Raw genomic sequence first — 21,860 nt, 5'->3', positions numbered from 1 at the left:
TATTTTAGTGCCTGCAGACTTTCCTGGCTATTTTACTGTTGTAAACTAATGATGAATTAATTAAACTTAATAAATTTGTCTCACAAAGTATTGATGAAATCTGTAATTTATTTTTTTATTATTATCCGAATACCCCATGAATCACCTATGTGACATTTGATTCTAGTGCCTGCAGCCAAACACGCCCCTAAGCCGCGCAAGCCTGCGTGCTCCGTTGATTTGGACGCAGCATTGGCTTAGCTGGCGAGGGCACCCCAACCACGGGAGTCACACTTTGAGTTGGGGTTGGAGACATGGGGCGCGGTGGCAGGCAGCTAGGTCACGAGGGACTTGGGTAGGCTGCCTTGGCAGTGGTCGTGGCCGTCGACTTTGAGGTGGAGGAGAGGCACCTGATGGTCATCAAGGGCGTCGTTGAACTCACCGGTCAGCTCATGGAAGTAGGGGAAGTGCAGATTAGGGAGGAGCTTCCACACGGAGCGCAGCTCCGAACGGAGTTAGTTTTCAAAAAATTTCAAGATTCCTCGTCATATCGAATCTTGCGGCACATGCATGAAGCATTAAATATAGATGAAAACAAAAACTAATTACACAATTTATCTCTAAATCGCGAGATGAGTCTTTTGAGCTTAGTTAGTCATTATTGAATAACATTTGTCAAATAAAAATGAAAGTGTTACAGTACCAGAAAACCTAAAATTTTGGGAACTGAACAAGGCCTTAGTGGTGCTGACGGAAAAGAGGATCTTGGGCCTTGTTTACTTTCTTTTTTTTTGCAAAATAGGAACCGTAGCATTTTCATTTGTATTTGACAAATATTGTTGGACTAACTAGGCTTAAAAGATTCGTCTCACACAAATTACAGGTAAACTGTGTAATTATTTATTTCTTTTATCTATATTTACATGCATGTGCTGCAAGATTCGATGTGATGAGGATTCTGAAAAATTTTGCAAAATATTTTAAGAACTAAACAAAGCCTTGGTGAGGATGTCATTTGGCAGCGTGCGGAGTCAGATGGGTAACCCTAGACGTTCGGTCTGATCGAACCGAATTGATTGGTTTTTCTGTCTTTTCAAAAGTTCGGTCATTTAAAAATAAAGATATTGATTGGTCAATTTCAAGACCAAATAAGTTCAGTCTCGGTCACGAGCGGACTAATTGGACAGAAACAATACTAAATATTATAATTCGTAGCAAAGTTTACCAATATTTTTTCTATTTAAGGCAAAAATAACAATACAAAATATATATTTAATAAAGTGATAAGAATCGTGGTTGATATAAACCCACTAGAATAAATATTATATCACTAATAATTATAGTTTAAAGTATACAGTATGTTGATAAAATCCAAATGTTGGGTTAACTTTGGTTACTGGAGGCATATAACCGAACTACCTGTAAGAAGTTCAGGTAGCATGGAATAGTACCGAACTAGTGACCGAAAACTTCAGTCTCGGTCACTTTAGTCTTGGTCTTCATTAGTTTGGTTCAGTGTCAGTTAATTATGCTCGCATGCTTCATGGCGGTGGTCTCACTAGCACCCGCTGGGTCCATGCATGAAGCAAAGCAAGAGTTAGACGACACACTGTCATGAGGCTAATAGCTAATGACAGGTGGGGTCATTGGTGTGCCACTCGCCCGTAGCTTAGGCCATTTTTAGTGAGAGTCGTATTTTAGAACAGTGCGGAAGTGTTTTATCACCATGAAATTCTTTCTACTCCCATAAAACTTTTATTATCTCTCTTCATTAATAAAGTGTCACATCGGCATATTTAGGAGGTATTCGGTTGTAAGGACTAAAGTTTAATAGGTATTATATCGAATGTTATATGGGGTGGTCCATGGGGTATTCGATACTAATAGAAAAATAAATTATAGATTTTGTCGGTACTCCGCGATATGCATTTATTAAGCTTAATTAATCTATCATTAGTATATGTGTTACTGTTGCAATTAGTGTATAATCATGGACTAATTAGACTTAAAAATCATCTTTCAAATTAGTCTCTAGCTATATTTTTAATTTTATAAACAACTTATATTTAATACTTCATACATGTATCTAAATATCCAATGTGATAGTGACTAAAGTTTACCAGCAATAACCAAACAAGACCTTCATGTCTACAAAACTCTCTAATAACCCGGTTAAAACTAGCGAGACAAACGCCATAGGAGACGGCAGAGGAGCGAGAATAACCAAATGAGACCTTCATGTCCATAAAACTCTCTAATAACCCCGTTAAGACTAGCGAGACAAACGCCATAGGAGGCGGCAGAGGAGCGAGTGTCAGGCGGTCGGTGTTGACCAGCATCGCGACGTCCTGGGAGCCGCCTTGGGTAGGATGGAGAGTGCGAGGATACACGAGCACCCCTGTGACTAGGGATGAAAACGGTATGTGACTAGGGATGAAAACGGTACGGATAATTTCCGACCGTATTCGAGACCGAATTCGTTTAGAGGGGTTTAGATATGTCTGTATCCGAGTCTAAATATCCAACATCCGATACCGTATCCGTATCCGAATACTTAAATCGTATATTTGTGATGTCGATATCCAATCATATCTTATCCGACATGGTTGATATTATCCGTATTCGAATCCGAATCCGACCAGAAATATGAAAACAAATATGATATCAGTGATATCCGTCCGCATCCGATCCGTTTTCATCCCTACCTGTGACTGCGAGACAGACGCCCCCACAAGGACATGTTCTGGTCAGAGGCCGAAGCGGATGTTCCAATATATCGAAACAGTGCAAAAGAGTTTTATCTCTATGAAACTCTCTTTAATTATATGAAACTCTTATTATCTCTCTCTTTATTAATATAGTGTCACATCAGCATATTTAATGTGCATAAAACTCTAATAAAACACTCTTTAGCTAATATAGTTGGGTAGTTAATAACGGGCCAGCTAATATTAGTTATGAACTATTAGCTAGCTAGTTGTTAACAAACTAATCGATCCAAACATGGTGTCAATCTCCCAATAGCAGAATATTTTAAACGTTTTGCCAACTGTGCGTGGGTTCCACTATGGCATATACCAGCCTGAAAAAAGTCCAATATCTTTTTGTCAATTATAGTGACCGTTCGATTTTACTCACTGAACTGTAAACCAGTTTTTTACCCTCTCCACTTCTAAAACTGTTTGTTTTTGCACTTTGGGCGATTTTATTTGCAATTTTTCTTAGATGGTAAACTAGACTAAGTTGAAGTTTAGCGTGGTAATTCTGACGAGAAATATTTTAAAAAAATATTCAAAATTTTATAAAAATAAGTTGTAGCGGAAGAACAACTCGACACAAGTCAATCCCAAACATACTCGTCTTGGCACTAAGTACCCAAGGGACCAAATTAAGCTCGGTAATCCGCCGAGTACACCACTAAGGGAGAACTGTATCATGCCAGAATCTATAACAAGTGAACAAAATTACAGCACAATGAGCATTTCATACATCACATGATCCAAATAGTTTATTACAATACAAGTTCAGAGTTTTTGCCAGCAACATGAGTTCAACAAGTCATGTAGAAGATGGATGGCAAAATTAAGTGTTTTGCCTCTTCACGCAACTACCAACATTGAGAAACATAAGAACAAACTACGGATGATGGCACAAATGGCATTACGGTGCTCACTAGGAGAGAATCATGTAGCAAAACAGAGCAGGAATCCTCTACTTCGAACCACAACACAAGGTTCCAAAGAAGTGACGACCCGACTACTACTCCTTATTCTCATCTGCAACATAGGAAATAAAACCCTAAGTATTGTAGTGTACTCAATAAGCACTAATCTAACTATGGTGGAAATAGTTTCCCGACTCTTAAAGGATATGCAGGGTATATTTTGTTAGCTGGTTTAATTGTATTTTGCAAAAAGCTTACTAATGATGTGTCCTTATATAGTCAAATTTTAGCGGACATGATTAAGTTTATTACCTTGCAATTCAATGTAAACATCCATGATTACGAGGGTAGATAAATTGCAGGTGGTACCTATATCTGAGGAGTGTGGCAATTAGAATCAACTAGCAAAAATGCCGGTGCGTTGCAACGAGAGAAAAAACTATCAAATCTATATCTATAATAAAGAGGCAAAATTTTAAGCTCTTTTTTTCGTCCATCTATTTTTTTGTCTCTCTCCCTCTAACTACCGAAAGATGGAGAGCTTTTTTTATCTGGACTTATATATATAACACGTGCTCATACGAATTAGAATAACTTGCGTCCAAACCAATGTAGAGTAGGAGTCCTAATATAGGTGAGACCCACACCCACTTCATGCGCGTACCTCCACTTCGAAAAAGCGCTGCACGGCGTCGTCGTGCCGACAGCGAGCCTGGCAGCCACCACTGGTGGCGCGAGCAAAGACTTCAAGGAGTCAGACATCTGCGGGCGTTCGAGCCTCCCTAGCCGGCGGGCGGGCCCGTTTCTGGCCGCACGGAAGGCGTAGCCGGTGAAGCTGGCGCCGAACGACAGGGCCGCGCACGAGTCGCCACCGGTGAAAAACCCAGCCTGGTCCAAGATCCTGGGCAGCGAGTACCGACCTGGCTACCACTATGGCAGAGGAGGCGGGGGGTGACTGCTCAGAGCTCGACGATGACGAGGACTCCATGGAGCTGGTGGTAGGGCGCCGCCCTGCCGCGTTGCTATCGCTGAATGGGGTCGTCAACGAGACGCTCAAGGTCCGAGACGCGGTGTGGAAGCGGACCACCAGGTAAACAAAAAAAAAATAGACAAAAAGGACATATAACAACACTATATGGAGACGGTAAAAAAAAGATCTATCTAGATGACATTAAGTTGTTTTAGCCTCTCTTGTCAACTGAATTTTTTTCATACACTTAAACTATCTTTTAGCTATATTTACATTGTTTTATTATTGTATTTATAATGACTTTTTTGGTGTAATTTATTGGACATAGTGGTGTAATTTGAGGATAATACAAATATATACCAAATCTTTCTTTACAAATTATTTCTATGGATTTCAGATACCATAGAAATATATGTCAAAATATTTACAAATTATGCACAAATTTCAGAAAAAAAATTCAGACATCAGAGGAAGAGGAGAATTGAGGGCAGAGCTCCATCGCTGGTGTGTGGCAGCACGAGGCCTCTGGTCACCGTTGCGAGCTGGGCATTACATGCTTATATGCACCACGTCGGGCAGCCGCACTTGCCTGCGAACGTCTTTTTTTTACAAAGAGCCTGCGAAGGTCGAGCTCCTGCAGCTGCATCCGTGAACGAGTTGTGCCATCGTCACATTCGCATCCGCGTGCAAGTGTACCCACCCTTGAGGAGGAGCAGGGCGCCCAGTGCCAAACTTCTAGCTATCTCGTTGTCCGCACATGGTTGTCCCGCGGCAGAGTCCCGTCGACAGCCGGTCGGGCACGCGTACGTGCGTGTTGTCAATCAGCTGAGCGCCGAACCGTGTCCAAATCGAACGGCCGACAATCAGCTCAGCGCCCAATCAAGCCCAAAATCGAAAGGCCCAAAAATCGGTTGACCCAAACCATGGAAATAACCGGTCGGTGACGGACAAAAAAATAGTAGGCAGACTAAAATTTTCACAATTAAGTATTAGGGATAGATGCACATGTAGCTAGGTAGAACAAACACGCACTGTACTTATCCTGTCGGGTTTGCATAGGAAAACCAATCCAACAATGGTTCTTGTCGAAAAAAAAAATCCAACAATGCTTGAACTGGCCTACGATGCCCTAAGGACCACAATCCCACTGGCCATGTTCATGACAAGCTCAACGCGTGAGTTACAGCCACAGTCCCTCCTCCTCCCCCCCTCCTACTACCCGAGGGGTCAATGTAGCGGTTCGGTAAACCACCATGGCTACCTTACGACAAGAAAGGTAAATAGGTCTCTTGGTGAACCATGACTCGCGACCTTGATTTCGGTGCATTCAAACTTGTTGACCATCAGTCTAACAACAAATGATCCTTAAATGGCACAGGCGGGGCTATTGCAACCAGGGCCAAACCCTATTGTCCTATCAACCACAGTCCACCTCCCTTCCCGATCTCAGTTTATTTTCCTCCTCTAGAGTCATATGTAGGAATGTAATAAGTATACCACATATTGTGAGCAACTACAGGTTGCTCACATATTATTGAATCCCTAAGCATAGCATGTACGCAAAACATATCATGCTAGTAAGACAAATAGGATAAGGATATTTATACAAGTAAGTTTCAACCAACTCCTACAACCTAATTTATAATAACAACATAACAAGTGCATGAAAATAAAAGATCAGACAACAGGGTTGGTGGGGCTTCAACACTTTCCGCTTCCATGCATAAAAGGTGCATAATGAGTTCATACAGACACATGGATGCATAGATGCAACATTTGCAACGTAAAGTTCACATGATAAAAAGTTTAATTGTTTAGATGAATTTCAAGCAATTAAGATGTGGTACAAAGCTTCCTCTACTACAGGTGCACTCTATTCCATTTTCAACACAACACATTTAAGAGAAAGATAAAGACAAATTTAGTAAATAAAATATATTCCCTTTCTTATATTAATCTAACAAGAATGAAGAGGTAGTTATTAACCAACTCAATTGTTGTATTCTGGACTTGAAACTTAATTTTATTGTAGTTACCTTAATTAGGGACAAGATTATTGTAAAAAAACATGATTTTTTAAAAAATAACCTACCTTAATAATTATGCAAACCAAATTAGAATTTAAATCATATCTGATTAAAGCAAGCTCTAAAAGGTGTCAAACCTTTTCCATAGTCCTACTGATGTCTAAAACATACTGTACAAATTTTCTAATTTCTGGACATCCAATGTGGCCTCCACAATTATTTGAACAGTAGTAAACTCCATAAATAATGAAACTTGGCGGGAAAGCTTCAAGTAACATGCTAAACCAACAATGATTTTTCCAGATTTATATTGAGTTCATGAATTATCTATAAAATATCATAGGGTGTTCTTCTTAGATATAATTATTTAGTGAACATTAATTACCTAACATAGTGTTTTCATATGCTTCCAGTGTATAGATCTCCTCAGTGGATCTCCTTATAAAAGTTCTAACAAAATTTATTTCATAATTTTTGGACTTCATTTTGATTTTCATTTATATTTTACAAGCTGACTTTATTTCCAGAAAAAAATATAAAACAAAAATAAATACCGAAAAAATAAAAAAAGCCTTTGGCCGAATAATTAGGCTCGGTCGAACCACCCTAAAAAAAGCAATTCAAGACCACGGCGGGGATGCACAGGGGACCATGGCGATTATGCATAAGAGTCTCTGTTCTCTTTCTAAATCTAGCTTGCCTCCAATGTTCCCACTATTTCAAATGTGCCTGTGTCTATTCACTTACCCCCTTTGAATTTCTTAAATTCTTACCCACAAGGGTCGTGTTAGATTTAAAAAGAGGTCATTAGATTTGTCAACTAGATTCGAACAAATACGGACCTCGTTGGTGTTGCGCATAGGCCTAAGAAATTTCTCATACTCTTAGGCTTTCAATTAACTCCTACGTGTAGGTGCATGGATGACAACATGGATGCATGCAACGGCGATGGCATGGCTACCGGGTACTAGCACCTGTGACTATGGCGGATGATGATGCAATGAGTGGGCAACTTAACTAAAATCATGACACTCAACCTATGTAGACTAACCGTAGAATTGACTAGAGCAGGATAATGGCCATTGAAGAATTCTCATGCATATCATTGTCCACGTCACCACATGAGCACTAACATACTAGGCCAGTCATACCTCGCTCCCTGCCTCATATTGAGAAAATAAGTCAACTACCTTTCTAACAGCCCCTTGGGAATATAGTGCTCTCCCAGAAGGCGGGACATGGTAGAAACAAGGCAGTCGAGCATGGCAGAGGTGTAGGCGCATGACATGCGTGCGTGCGGGGCAAGCTCTAGCACGGTAACAGTGGTTAGGGCAAGGATTCACGAAATCTAGCATGTGACCACGTTTGGTTGCGACAGAATATGCTACAATTTTTGTTCTAGAGGATCCGGTAGATAGTGTCTAGTTTAGCATACAAACAATCCCCAAGGTGGTAGAGACAGTCAGCCTTTGAGTTAAGAGCAAGGACCAAAAACAAGTTTGCGTCTGTTTGAGGCTTTGAGCCAGGGCTTAGGCCACAAAACCGAGACCAACTAAGAGTACATTGCCTTAGGGCTCCTCTTCTACAAAGCTTAAGGTACATATTGATGTCCTAACTTTTTTATAATTTGGCTTTTTTTTTGAAAAAAGTTTTACATTTGGCCCCGTTAGAAATTTCAACCGAATTATGGACCCGGGGGTCGGCGCCAGGCGTCTTGGCTCTGAGGGCAGACGTCTTGGCGCCCCAGATCTTGGCTCCGACCTCAGAGCCATAGGTCTAGGCAACGACCTCGGAGCCATAGATCTTGGCTCTGACATTGAAGCCACAGATCCGAGCTTATTTTTTAAAATCACGCCCTCAGCTTCCCTTCCCAAGCATGCTCTCATTGTTTCTCCTCACTCTCGGGTTCTTGCTCTCCCCCACCCGTGAAGGGTCGAGATGGCAGGCTAGAGGGGGGGTGAATAGTCCTTTCTAAAATTTATCGCGCCGGCTAATCGAAACAAATGCGGAATTAAATCTATCGGCCTAGCCAAGACTACAACCCTCTATCTAAGTTCTATAGCACCTTGTAAAAGATCCTAAACAAGAAAACAAGGTGCTACCTTAGCAAGAGCTCACCTAACCAATTCTAGAAGCAAGGTCACACAAACCTATGCAACTAGTACTTTGCAAACCGGGGGAGCTCCTACACAAACTAGTGAGGCAAAGCGCACAAAGCCTAAGCTCACTAGCAAGCTCAATAACAAGGCAACCAATGCCAAATTAGAGAGCGCAAAATACTTAGCTACACAAACTAAGCAATGTGACTAACAAGGTTACACAAACCAAATTAGTCACGCAAGAGAACTACTTCTAGCTACACAAGCAAGAAGGTAACTAGCAAGCTACACAAACTAACTAAAAACAAGAGCAACTACACAAGCACAAGTATATGAATGTAAGAACAAGCTTGTGTTAGTGACTTGCAAACCAACGGGAAGAACAATGTTGACACGATGATTTTCTCCCGAGGTTCACTTGGTTGCCACCAAGCTACGTCCCCGTTGAGACAAGCTCCAAAGTTGCCGCCGGTCCTCTTGCTAGTGGTGACCTGCAAGTCACACTCTCCCACGTGGAGTGCTTACCACAAGCTCTAGCAGTTGACCCGGCCGGACCACTTGTCGCTCCTCACGTCTCGCTCAACTAGAGTTGCTCTTCGCGATCCCCGCGGGGTGAGCACCGTACCCCTCATAATCTCTTCTCTAGAGCACCGCACAATCTCCTTGCGTGCTTCGACGGAGTCACAAGCCGCCAAGCCGTCTAGGAGATGGCAACCTCCAAGAGTAACAAGCACCACCGGCTTGCAACACGAACACCTTGTGCCACTCGATGCAATCTCTCAATGCAACGCACTAGAATCACTCACTCGCTATTGATTCGCACTCTTGCAAGCACAAGTGAGTTAGAGGCTTTCCTAGCACTCCCCAAGCATGGACACTAAGTCCCAAGGGTGCTCAGCCCCAGCCAAGGCCGGCCACCACTTCTATTTATAGCCCCAAGGGCTAAACTAGCTGTTGCCCCTTCACTGGGCAAAAGTCGTGAGCACCGGACTCACTGTAGGTAGCACTCTAGAAACAGCCACGTGTCACTAGCCGTTTGAACTCGACCGTTGCCGCCAACGGCTAGCACACGCACGCGCGTCTAGAACAGTTGCACCGGACGCTCTGGTGCTTCACACCGGACGCATACGCAGAGAGCAACACAAACTTGCAGCAGCACCGGACTCTCAGCGTCCTGTGACACCGGACTCGTCCTGTGCGCACCGGACTCTCAGGGTCCTGTACCACCGGACTCGTCCTATGCGCACCAGACTCTCAGCGTCCTCTGCCTGCAGTTCAACTTGTTAGGTTGCTAACTTTTAGCTCGGAACTCTGAATTCGATGATCTTGGATATTTTGGAAAGCTTACTTAGAGTGCTATCCAATCTATATGAATACTCAATCCAAAACAAATGGATCAAAGCAGTATTCTAATCTAAAAGCCATCCTAATGTCCGGAGAACACCGAAACACTTCTCTCTCTTCTCCAAGTTGAACAAAATCAACTCCAACACCTTCTCCTTTGCAAACGTGCCAACACCACCAAGTGTACACCACCATGTGCAAGTGTGTTAGCATTTTCACAAACGGTTTCCCAAAGGAGTTAGCCTCTCAAACTTGCCGCGCCACTCGATCCTAACACGTATGCAAAGTTAGATCGCTCAAGTGGCACTAGATGACCGATATGCAAACAAGTTTGCCCCTCTTGATAGTACGGCCATCTATCCTAAATCCGGTCATAAACTTCTCTACACCCCTATGACCGGTGAAATGAAAATGCCCTAGGTTATACCTTTGCCTTGCGCATTCCATTCCATCTCCTCCAATATTGATGCAACACATGCACCAACCAATCACCAAATGATATGATTCGCTTCATATCATCACGTGACCGTATTGGTTCATCGATCTTGACCTCACCTGCTCTTCACCATTGCCTCGGTCCATCGGTGCCAAGTCTTGCTCAAGCTTCACCGTCACACGTGGTCCCTCGCTTCAAAGCCTCCAACTTGCCCTTCACTTCTTGCAACCGGTCCATCGAGCCAAGCCTCATCTTGATCTTCTCCACCTTGGTCACACGACTCCATGTCATGTCTCATATGCAATGAGCTCCTCCATCATCATATAATCACCTGTGGACTAATCTCCTGTGTATCTCACATAAACACTATTAGTCCACCTAAGTTGTCACTCAATTACCAAAACCAAACAAGGACCTTTCAACCCGCCCAATCTCTTGAAATTGCTATTTTTGACCTTCAAAACTTGGATTTGATCCACAATTCTTCTTTAGCAAGGTAATCTCTCTCCTCTCCTTATTTTCTATGCATTGATTTGATATATATATTACTTGTATTTTGGAATAATAAAAATATTATTACTTAGTGTTGAAAGTGATTACTAATTTTTGTATTATGTAATGATAGCATGCCAAGGCGTGGTAAAGCGAGTAAGCCTAGGTAATCTCTTGTCATCATTTTTTATTATGTTTTCCTTAATGTAGAACACATGGAAAACCTAGGTTTAGGGTTTAATGTTATTTGCTTTCGATTATAAGAATGTAAAATGTTTGAAATTGTAGCTATCACCAGATGACTGGAAGTCCGTACGACTCAAAGCCTCTCCCTAGCGGTGTTCCAAGACCCATGTGCTTTTGTGGTGATCCTTGTAAGGTTGATTGGATGTGTTCTAATTTTGTATGGGAGCCTACACCGCAACAACGCCATAGTAACTTTATTATGAGAAATTTTATTGTGCAATACGTATTTTATGTCATATGAATCATGATTTATTTCTTTTGTAATAATTATCTTTGTTGTAGACTCCTCCACCATTGTTTGATTTTGAGCAGTGGATCAACACTAAGATCAAGGAGTCAGACAAGCGGTTTCTACAAGGCTTGAAGGAGTGGGATACAGAGTGTGCGGAGATATTGGAGAAGAGACGTAGACAGCAGGCTCTACAGAAGGAACACAAGGAAGAGGAGGAAAGGATGCGTGTTGCTGCGTACAGGGAGGAGAGGGAGAAGAAGCTTGAGCGTGTGCGGTTAGCGAAGGCAGCGATGGAGGAGAATCCTGATGCCCAGAGGAAGGGAAAGTGGTCTCGTTGCACTCAGTAGTTTACATTACCTGCTAGTTGTATGGTTTATTCATGAACAATGTTGTTTAATATTGGACTTTGCAATGTAATGGACTTTAAGTATGGGTGTACCTAGGTCATATTATGCATTAAGTAGTTTGTTGTCATGTTTATATTGTTATTGCACCTGCCATTTGTGTTTATGGTTTCATTATTAGTAGTACAAATAAAATGTAACGAACTAGCGGACTACATAATTCACACCACACAACACATCAAATGGCATGTCAAAACATGTACCAAACTAGGGTATAGAGGTTGTGGACTATACCTAGCATGCCTTAGGTAATTGAAGTCAACAACAAGCATAGGAAATGGCATGTGAGAACATGTACCAAACAAGGGTACATAGTTCTTTCGACTAATCCACACATGCCTTAGGTAATTTAACCAAACAACAAACTTTGGGACCATTGAATGAGTTTGGATTGACCTAGTAGTGTGGCCACATAGCAAATTGTGTTGCGCCTTCTCCACAATACTCTCCCATTGTTGGTGGTGGTGGTGGCGGTGGTGGTGGAGGAGGGCCCTTGTTCTTGTGATTAGGGCAAGTGCAGTATGGATCATTGAAAAGTGTGTCTTGTGAACTAGCAGCATTGTTGTTATCATCATCTTCATCGTCCTTGTAACCACTGCTAACTTCCCTTTCGAAATTGAAGATACAGTCCTATAGGTAGTAGATGTACTCCACATGCAGATGAATAGGTCTCCTACCTACCTGGTGAACCCACAATTTTCTTCGAACAAGGATGACTGCAATAAATATGTCGTATAAGTTGTAGTATAAAAGGGTAACATATTGAAGCAAGAAATAGTAATATGAATTAACCTTTCTCGCGAGCATTTGAAGAAACGACGACCTCCATCTATCCCCTCGGTGAACATCTGCACCAAGCAATCCTCACCATGCATGCATTTTGGCCACTCTTTTTTCCGGTCATCGTACTCTCTAAGTGGTGCCTCTTTGGTGAAATCATGTTTGCTCTCAACGGGGAACTTATCATAAAGTGCTTCCTCAAAGTCTTCAAGGCCAAGAGGACCCTTGAAAGGTCCAAATGGCTAGAGGGGGTGAATAGCCTATTTAAAATTTCTACAAACTTCACTAAGCAAGTGAGTTAGTAAAACAAATGGCAAAGCAATTCCCTAGCACTAGCTCAACTAAGCTATGCGAGCCACCTATACAAACTAGTGTAAGGCTAAACACTAAAGCACAACAACAAGAGAAGGCTAGCTACACTCCTAAACAAGAAATACTAAACAAGCTAAACAACTAGCAAGGTATACAAGTAAGTAAAGGAGTGGAGAGTGATTGTTATACCGACGTTGTAGAGATGAGATGTATCCAATCAATCACATACACAATCACAAGAGAGACCTCAGCAAGAGATAACACAAGATTTTTTACCGAGGTTCACTTGCTTCCCGGCAAGCTAGTCCTCGTTGTGGCGATACACCCACTTGATGGATCACAAGCTAATTAGCAATCCAAAGCCAAACCCTCAGCGGGTGCCACACATCCACTCACAAGATGGGGATCCTCCAAGCCATGAGCAATCCACTAGAGTTGCCAATTGCGATCTCCTGCAGGGAAAGCTCAAGAACCCCTCACAAATCACTTGGTGAGGCTCGAAACAATCTCCTATCACGAGCTCAACATCACCGCTGCTCCAAGCCATCTAGGGCGTCGAGAAACACCCAAGAGTAACAAGAAATCCACAGCAAACTCAAAGATCAAGTGCCACTAGATGCAGCTCTCAATGCAATGCACTTGGATCTCACTCAATCTCACTAAGATTAGCAATCAAGTAAGGAGATGTGTGGAGGGAGTTTTCTCTAGCTCAATGTATGCCTCAAGTAATCAAATGTGCAAGAGAGAGCCTCCCAAAGCAGGCCACTTCCTATTTATAAGCCCCCCAAAGAGATAGAGCCGTTGGCTCTATCACTGGGCTGAAATCGGGGGCACCGGACGCTCGACCCCCTGCGTCCGGTGCTCTAGAGTTAGCCACATGTCCACCTTTGAATCTCGCACGTCAATCTCTAACGTTTACCTGCAGACCACCGGACGTGACCAAGTGAGCACCGGACGCGTCTAGTACTCACCGATCTCGTACGCAGAGAGTTTGTCAAACTTAGATCTCACCAGACTCGGAGCACCAGACACATCCGGTGCTCACCGGACTCATGCGCAGAGAGGTCAGCAAACCGCACTAACACCGGACGTCGAGCACCGGACTCACTCCGGTGCGTCCGGTGCCCTGTGAGAAAACCTCGCAAACTCGCTCTCAAATTCCAACAAGCACCGAACGCGCGAACAGCAGATCCCCTCCGTCTGGTGCAGAGCGTCCGGTGCACTCTGCTGGCTCTGGCCAAACTCTACAGTACACCAGACCCTAAGGGCCAGCGTCCGGTGCCTCTACGCATTGCGTCCGGTGAGTGAGAAACACTCCCGCGACTTCCCGAAGAATTCTATCGGCGCAATAGAAAATATGCCTTTCATTTTCTCAAAAGCGCCGAAGGGAGAGGGGAACCCAAACCCCTCTCGACCCTTGGAACTCCACCTCCTTTGACAATGTGCTAACACCAACAAGTGTCCACCACCAAAGTGCATGTGTGTTAGCTTTTCACAAATATTTTCATCAAAGGAGTTAAGTTAGCACTTTACAAGATCCTAATGCATATGCTCAAGATATGGACCTAGTAGCACTTGATTCGAGAGATGACCGTGATTTCCCCTCTTGATAGTTGGCTAGCTATCCTAAATCCGGTCAATCACTTCTCTACTTAACTTAGACCGGCAAAAGTAAAACCCTATGTTTATACCTTTGCCTTGATCACTTTACTCCTCGTCTATCACCATGATCTCCACTTCATGCTTCATCCCTTTGTGATCATGTGGCCACCTTTCCATGCCACCATGCAACTTCATCACATGTGTTGCTATGCCTAACTCAAATCACTTAAACACAAGACATTAGCAACTTGGTGTCATTAATTACCAAAACCAAACTTGGGCTTTCAACCCTCCCACAAAAAGGGAGTTCTCTTCACCCCCCCCTTTCCCTCCCTTTCCTTTAGATGACCCCTAGACATTTCTACTCCAACTGAACTAAGTTCTTGTATGAAGTGGGTACCAACACTGCGCATATATAAGCAGCCCAAGACTTAGTAGGTGTTGTATGGTGGCTCAAATAATGCTGAAAAGCCTATTCCAAAGGACACTAGAGACCCTAGATTTGTTTTCAGAAAACCCCACATGTGGATGATAAGATAGGTCAGTGAAAAGGCTACATGCTATGGGTGCACTGTACATTTGACATGATAAATCGCTGCTTTCATCATCGTACTCGTCCTTGTAACTGAAAAGGCTACTTTACATGTCTAAAAAGGCTAGATTGGACTACACACGTAGTTGGTTGTATCCTTTTATAAATAATTCACGGAAAAAAATCGCTATAGTTTTCTCTGTTTTAGGACCATCCACAACTATAGGTTGATAACACAATATGATATTAATATTTATTCAACCAAATACCACATCAAAAGAGGATACAATAGTACCATAGTCCATTCATTCAACGGAACATGTCCAGCAATGTCCGAACAATCCATAGTCCATATGCATATAATATTATACAATAGTCCATAGAAAGGAAATTCATAATTTGAAAGTCTCTAGAAAATCAAAAAATAAGCAGCTAGGTTAGGCACTTTCCCTTGTGGCCAAGAGCGCTTGTATCTGGAGTGTACTTGCAAGGCGGACGATGTCGCCTTGTTCCTGCAACCTGGAGTTTAGGGTCGCTGAGCTCATCATCGCTGAGCACAACACAAGAGACAGAGAAAAGGGAACAAGCGATATATGTTTCCTAGCTCGGTGCCCAGATCTGTGGCTCCGAGGTCGGCGCCCAGATCTGTGGCTCCGAGGTCGGAGCCAAGATCTTAGGCGTCGAGACATCTGCTCTCGGAGCCACGACGCCTGGCGCTGACCCCCCGGAGTCCATAATTCGGTTTAAATTTCCAAGGGGGGCAAATGTATTTTTTTAAAAAAGGTCAAATTATAAAAAATTGGGTATTGATGTTTGGGATGAAAACTAGAGAACGGAGGATGCCAAAACTACATTGTCAGCAACTTTGAACATATAGAAAAAATAAGCCCTTTAGGGTTTTCAATATTTAATTCATCATTGGAATCAATAAATAATTCTTTTAGACAACAGTTTGACATCAAAGGTTTGTGCTATGCCAAAATGCATAGTTTGAACATGATTTGTTATTCTGATAAAACTCAAAGTGTTTTAACAAAAATGATTTAATTATCACCTTAACATGTCCTCAGCTAATTATAGGAGTTTATAGTTTTAGTGTAATTTTCTTCAATGACCTTTGATCATAAGCATAAGAGGTTTAGACAAAAGTTGTTTGTTGTCTTTTCAGACTCAAACATCACATATTCTAGGTTATTTAGTTCACTCATGCAAGCTTGACATAGAGTTAAATTATCAGGGTCATTTTTAAGTTCATTACTTCCATGTGTTCATTCATTGATGTGAAACATATGATGCTTAATGATGCAAGGAATAGGATGATACTTATGTTATGTATACGTAATGACCTCGCTTAACATCTAGGGTGTTACATAAACTTTTTAAAAAGAAGGTATTGCGTTTTTACCCTTGTTTTATATTGAAATTGTGGTTTTGCATCTGTTTTTTAATTTTGTGAATTTACCCCTGCTTTTTCACAACGAAACACCCCTTTACCCCTATTCTGTCATCTTGTTAACTTTTATACAAAAGAACAAATATACCCATGCGATTTTGCCCCTGTTTATAAAGCTATTTGTGATTTTACCCTTTAAATAAGACATTTATATTGTATTATAACAAAAAAATGGTTAGATTTGGCCAAAATTTTGGCACAAATTGCAATTATTGCAAATCAGATTTAATCCATCGACGTTCAGAGATCACCCCAACACCAATGCCAAGAAGAGAGAATCCTTCTTAAATGATTCAGCCAAGCATATCTCCTTCGTGCAACACAGCAACATGGACTCCACTCCACCAAGCAGTCAAGAAGATTGGAACTGGAGAGAGCCTCGATGATGACGACGATGGCAGGTGCACGAACATTACCAGCAGCACCATAATGAGAAAGCTGCTAGCCATGCCAGCAAGCACATGTGGTCTAGTGAGGATGTGCACTGAAGAAAAAAACAAGGAGAGCAGCATGTCGATCTCCAGGAGTCGTATGCGTCGTACTGCAGCGATGGGCTGCCGACGACCGCGCCCCGCCACCGCCCCACGTCTGCAAACGCCCTGTGCGTCGTGGGCCGACACCCAATGGCCTGTGCTTCGTCGCCGCCCGCTCCCCGCGCGCTGCCAACGCTGCCGCCGCCAGACTCTGTCGCTGGATGCGCCAAGTGCCGTGGCCGGGCGCGGCGCCACCTGCGACCGAGCACCGTGGCCGGGATCCGCCTCCGCCCCGCAGTTGGGAGTTGGGACCTGCTACGGCCGCGCCCTGCGGCCCAGGCCCGCCTCCGCGCCGCGCCGCGTGCTGCAATGCCGACGCCTCTGCCCATGGTTCTGCTTCTGCCTCTGGTTGGATGAGCAAGAGCCAAGAGGATGAAGATAAGGGGCAATTTGGCCTTTTTCACCTTTACGTTTTGGGTTTTTGATCTATTTTAATTTATTTATTCGAGTCAATTTAACGGATGTGCAAAGCAGGGGCAAACGGATGATTCGTTTCGAAATAACAAAAGCAAAATCATAAAGTTAAACAAACAAGGACAAAATCACAATTGGACTACTAGACAGGAGCAAGAACACAATTTTTCCTTTAAAAAATTATCCGAAAACTTTTACATAAAAAACTAATGCAATTAAAAATCCTAAAATGTGGTTTATTAATCGTAAAAATTCATGCTCTATCTTGTGGTCACTAGGTTGAAATTCTTTGAATCGATCCATTTTGGTGCTTATTTGCTAATATAAGCTCTCGTTATCTATTATCTATGTATCCTATAAAGACAAACTCCACTAAGCTAATTCTCTTGCACCTCCTTACGCCACATCATCATCCACTTCTTCTGCTGCTGTATGTAATTAGCCCACAGTAGTGGATGCAGCTACCTACACATGACCATGTATTTATACTGCTAGCAATTATTCTCTCACGTGATCTCTCTTCCTTTTTTGAAACTGACTACTAAAACTATATATAGATGACATAATAGACTACAGTGAAGCCAAATTTATATTCCCTTTTCATACCCACAACAACGCGCGGGGAATCCTCCTAGTAATTAGTTAATGTTGATCATCTGAACTATGTAGAAGCGCTAGTGGAGCATCGTTGGGACTCTAGTAGACACGGATCCCCTGCCTTGCATAAATTTTCAAAGTATTTTTGTGTTAGCCTGTGTGGCTGCATGCACCCTGCAGGGCACCAAAATGAGTCCTTATAATATAATAGAGAAATAGATAATTGTACACAATTTGGTCTTATAGACCCCCAGAAGTGGGTCTCTTCACTACACGATCCCCACTTGTGATCATATTGTTCTCCATTATACAATGTGGTTAGATGTGTTCAGCCAGCCTTGAACATACAATGCAATTAATTAACCTATATAACTCACGTCAACGGACAATCAGTCACTCGATCAAAGCCAGGTCCTCCCCTAACTAACTTGTGTATCCTTCAAGTGTCACAGGGGGGTCGGTGGGGGGGGGGGGGATCTTGATTCTTGAAGCTAATGGTCAGGAAATTACATACATCAATTACCACGATGCCTTGGCTTCAACCAAAATCGCATAACAACCATTCTGGCATGGCCCCCATCTGAATCTGATGGTCTGTTACAATGTCACTTGGGAACGGAATTATGTGATGGATGCAGCTGTTTCCAGCTCCCTTAACTTGGAATCCAAGAAAAAAAATATTTTTATTGATGTTACCATCTTTTGAATCACCAACTACACTTGTTCAACAAGCATTTTGGTATGAGCTAGTAGAATGGTAATATGGGTTTTAGTGCAGATAAATGGGCTTTTATACTCTTGATTTTTTATATGTTTCTTTTTCTAGCATTTGGATGCATCAATACAGAATCCACTCTCTTATACGTGAATGAATCACAAAGATGTTTGAAAATTACTTCATTCGGTTTTCCACAGCGCAATTAGCTGATAAGAAATAAGTAGTTTTGAGAATACCTGGATTGGTTGCTTAGATTTGAATGAACTACGTACTGATCGTACCATTCATTCATCAGACATTTTATTTGGACATGCATGGAAGCTAGTACGTAGGTACAGATTCAGCTGGATCACTGACGAAACAGGCCAACATATTCGAGTTGATGCCCACATGTGACCATGTCTACACAAATCGCATTTCCTTATCCCAATGGTTAGTTAGATGGTGAAGTGAAGGAATTTAGAACCTCTCAGATGTTCCTAAGCTGCCAGTTGCCAGAATTTGACAGTTCCAACGAAGCCGTCCTGCACACACCGTTTGTTTATTGGTGCAGCCGCTCCAAATTTCATATTACTCTCTTCAGACAACGACAAGACAACCTGTAAGACCACTGTGTTGGCAACTAATCCGGCTTTTATATATATAATCCTATCCTACGAGAATCTTTGCCCCAGGCATAATGCTCAAGCTTGCAACCAAAGAGATCACTTGATCAGAGATGAAGGCACCACTCAGCTCTTCATCCACCGTTTCTTCAATTGCAAAGAAGGCGCGCTCTTCGCCATTGCTATTGGCATTGGCGCTCTGCCTACTTTGCTTCTCCTTCCTCTACGGCGAGGACCTCAAGGAGCTCCTCGCTCGCCATGGCGAGGAAGCATCACGCCTCATCGCCAACACCTACAGCACCAACATTTTTGAGCACGAGCAATCGACAGCACCACCACCCTCCGGTAAAATTCAGCAAATCCACTGGTAAAACTGAAGTCATTCGTAATAACAATCCGAGATCACATGATCATCAGAGGTTGCCGCGACGACGAAGAGGAAGTGGAAGGGGAGGCTTGCGTTCGCGCTGAACGACGAGGACGAGGACGAGGAGTGCGACGTGTTCTCGGGAACCTGGGTGCGTGACGACGCCGAGCACCCGCTGTACCGCGAGGAGGCGTGTCCCTACATCCATCCGCAGCTGACCTGCCAGGCGCGGGGGCGGCCGGACACGGCGTACCAGCGGTGGCGGTGGCAGCCGGACGACTGCACGCTGCCGGCGTTCGACGCCGTCCGGATGCTGGAGGCGCTGCGCGACAAGCGGATGCTGTACGTGGGCGACTCGCTGGGGCGTGGCCAGTTCGCGTCCATGGTGTGCCTGCTGCAGTCCGCCATCCCCGACGCCGGCGCCGGCGCCAGGTCGTCGTTCGAGATGTCGGCGGACCAGCAGCACACCGTGTTCACCGCCAGGGAGTACAACGCGACGGTGGAGTTCTACTGGGCGCCGTTCCTGCTGGAGTCCAACTCCGACAACGCCGCCGTCCACCGGATCTCCGAGCGCATGGTGCGGCGCGGTTCCATCGGCTACCATGGCCGCCACTGGGAGGGCGTCCACGTCATCGTCTTCAACACCTACCTGTGGTGGTGCACCGGCCTGCGCTTCAGGATATTGTACGCGGCACGTACGCAAGCTAGTACACATTTGCAGTGGATTATTCTTCTTCTCAATCTTTGATAATTATTTGTGCGATTCGATCGGGAAATTGAAACAAATCAATCAAAGGAACGGGCCGTGGGAGGACGCCGGCAAGGAGACGGCGTGGGAGTGGGTGTCGACGGAGGAAGCGTACGGCATGGCGTTCCGGGACATGCTGCAGTGGGTCAGGGACAACATGGACTTCAACAGCACCAGGGTCTTCTTCACCAGCATGTCACCCACGCACCAGAAGTAATTAATTACCTGGCCATGGCTAGCTGCAGGTTTATATATTCCGACATGATTTATAGCGTCAGCTGCCTACATGCGTCTGCGTGCAGGAGTCAGGACTGGGGCGACGCGCCGGGCGGCAACTGCTACAACGAGACGACGATGATCGAGGACCGCGGGTACTGGGGCTCGGACGGCCGCCGGAGCGTGATGCAGGTGATCCGGGAGATCCTGGACGGCGACGGCGCCGACGTGCCGCTCACGTTCCTCAACATCACGCAGATGTCCATGTACCGCAAGGACGCGCACACCTCCATCTACAAGAAGCAGTGGAGCCAACCCACGGCGGCGCAGCTGGCGGACCCCAAGACGTACGCCGACTGCGTCCACTGGTGCCTCCCGGGCCTCCAGGACACGTGGAACGAGCTCCTCTACTCCAAGCTCTTCTACCCTTAGGCGTCGTTCGTACCATATTCCCAACCTAGTTAGGCCAGGTAGTGCTATTCAAAATACTGAAGAAATGACGGGACAGGGCAGGATCGGTGATAACCGAACGAGGTCTTAGTTTTGTTACATACATAGTGCAAAACAAAAGTCCATGAGATGTTGGTACAGAGACACACGGACATCAATCTTTTCTCCTTCAAATTTCGAATCAAATGAGTTTTGGGCTGATCTAACGATATAGATGAATCAACTTGCATTCTTAATGTTAACTCATGACCAAGAAAAATATAGTTTCAATGGAAGTGTGCATGCAAATATAATCCTTGGTGATCGCTTATTATATGGTGATGATAATTAATGATGATAGCATGGTTGTGGTAAGTGATGATACAGTGGTCTCTTTTGCATCCTAGCTTCCGGGTACTTTTGCTCTAGGCTAACAAACACCATATCCACCAGTCCACCACCTTCTATTTGAAAATAAATAGGACATCAACTTGATATTAATGAAGAGAATATTAGGTACAACCAAAAGGCCAATTTGATGAATCGTCCTATAAAATAAGCAGTCTGGTTACATCCAAAGCAAATATATCTCCTTCTCCTACAACTAAAGAGACTAAAGTGTGGATAATTTTTGGTGTAATTTTTTTGGTTTGTCTGTTTG

The 21,860-nt window shown here is 43.7% G+C and overlaps 1 protein-coding gene across 1 annotated transcript; it reads left to right on the top strand.

The window, feature by feature from the left end:
* Positions 19,294–21,348, top strand: LOC8061893 (protein trichome birefringence-like 33). The gene is made up of 4 exons (XM_002440891.2): positions 19,294–19,784; positions 19,857–20,490; positions 20,603–20,767; positions 20,857–21,348. The coding sequence occupies exons 1-4, from the start codon at positions 19,553–19,555 to the stop codon at positions 21,200–21,202; spliced, it is 1,377 nt and encodes a 458-aa protein (XP_002440936.1). The 5' UTR covers positions 19,294–19,552; the 3' UTR covers positions 21,203–21,348.

Source organism: Sorghum bicolor, chromosome 9 (genome assembly GCF_000003195.3).
Source record: "Sorghum bicolor cultivar BTx623 chromosome 9, Sorghum_bicolor_NCBIv3, whole genome shotgun sequence".
In the NCBI taxonomy this organism is placed as follows: domain Eukaryota; kingdom Viridiplantae; phylum Streptophyta; class Magnoliopsida; order Poales; family Poaceae; genus Sorghum; species Sorghum bicolor.
The sequence above is the reverse complement of the archived record's forward strand: the minus strand, read 5'-3'. Positions and strand labels throughout refer to the sequence as shown.

Coding starts and splice junctions, on each gene's coding strand:
- LOC8061893 (XM_002440891.2), top strand. CDS start 19,553: ATGAAGGCACCACTCAGCTCTTCATCCACCGTTTCTTCAATTGCAAAG. Junction 19,785..19,856: donor GACAGCACCACCACCCTCCG/GTAAAATTCAGC, acceptor CATGATCATCAG/AGGTTGCCGCGACGACGAAG. Junction 20,768..20,856: donor ATGTCACCCACGCACCAGAA/GTAATTAATTAC, acceptor GTCTGCGTGCAG/GAGTCAGGACTGGGGCGACG.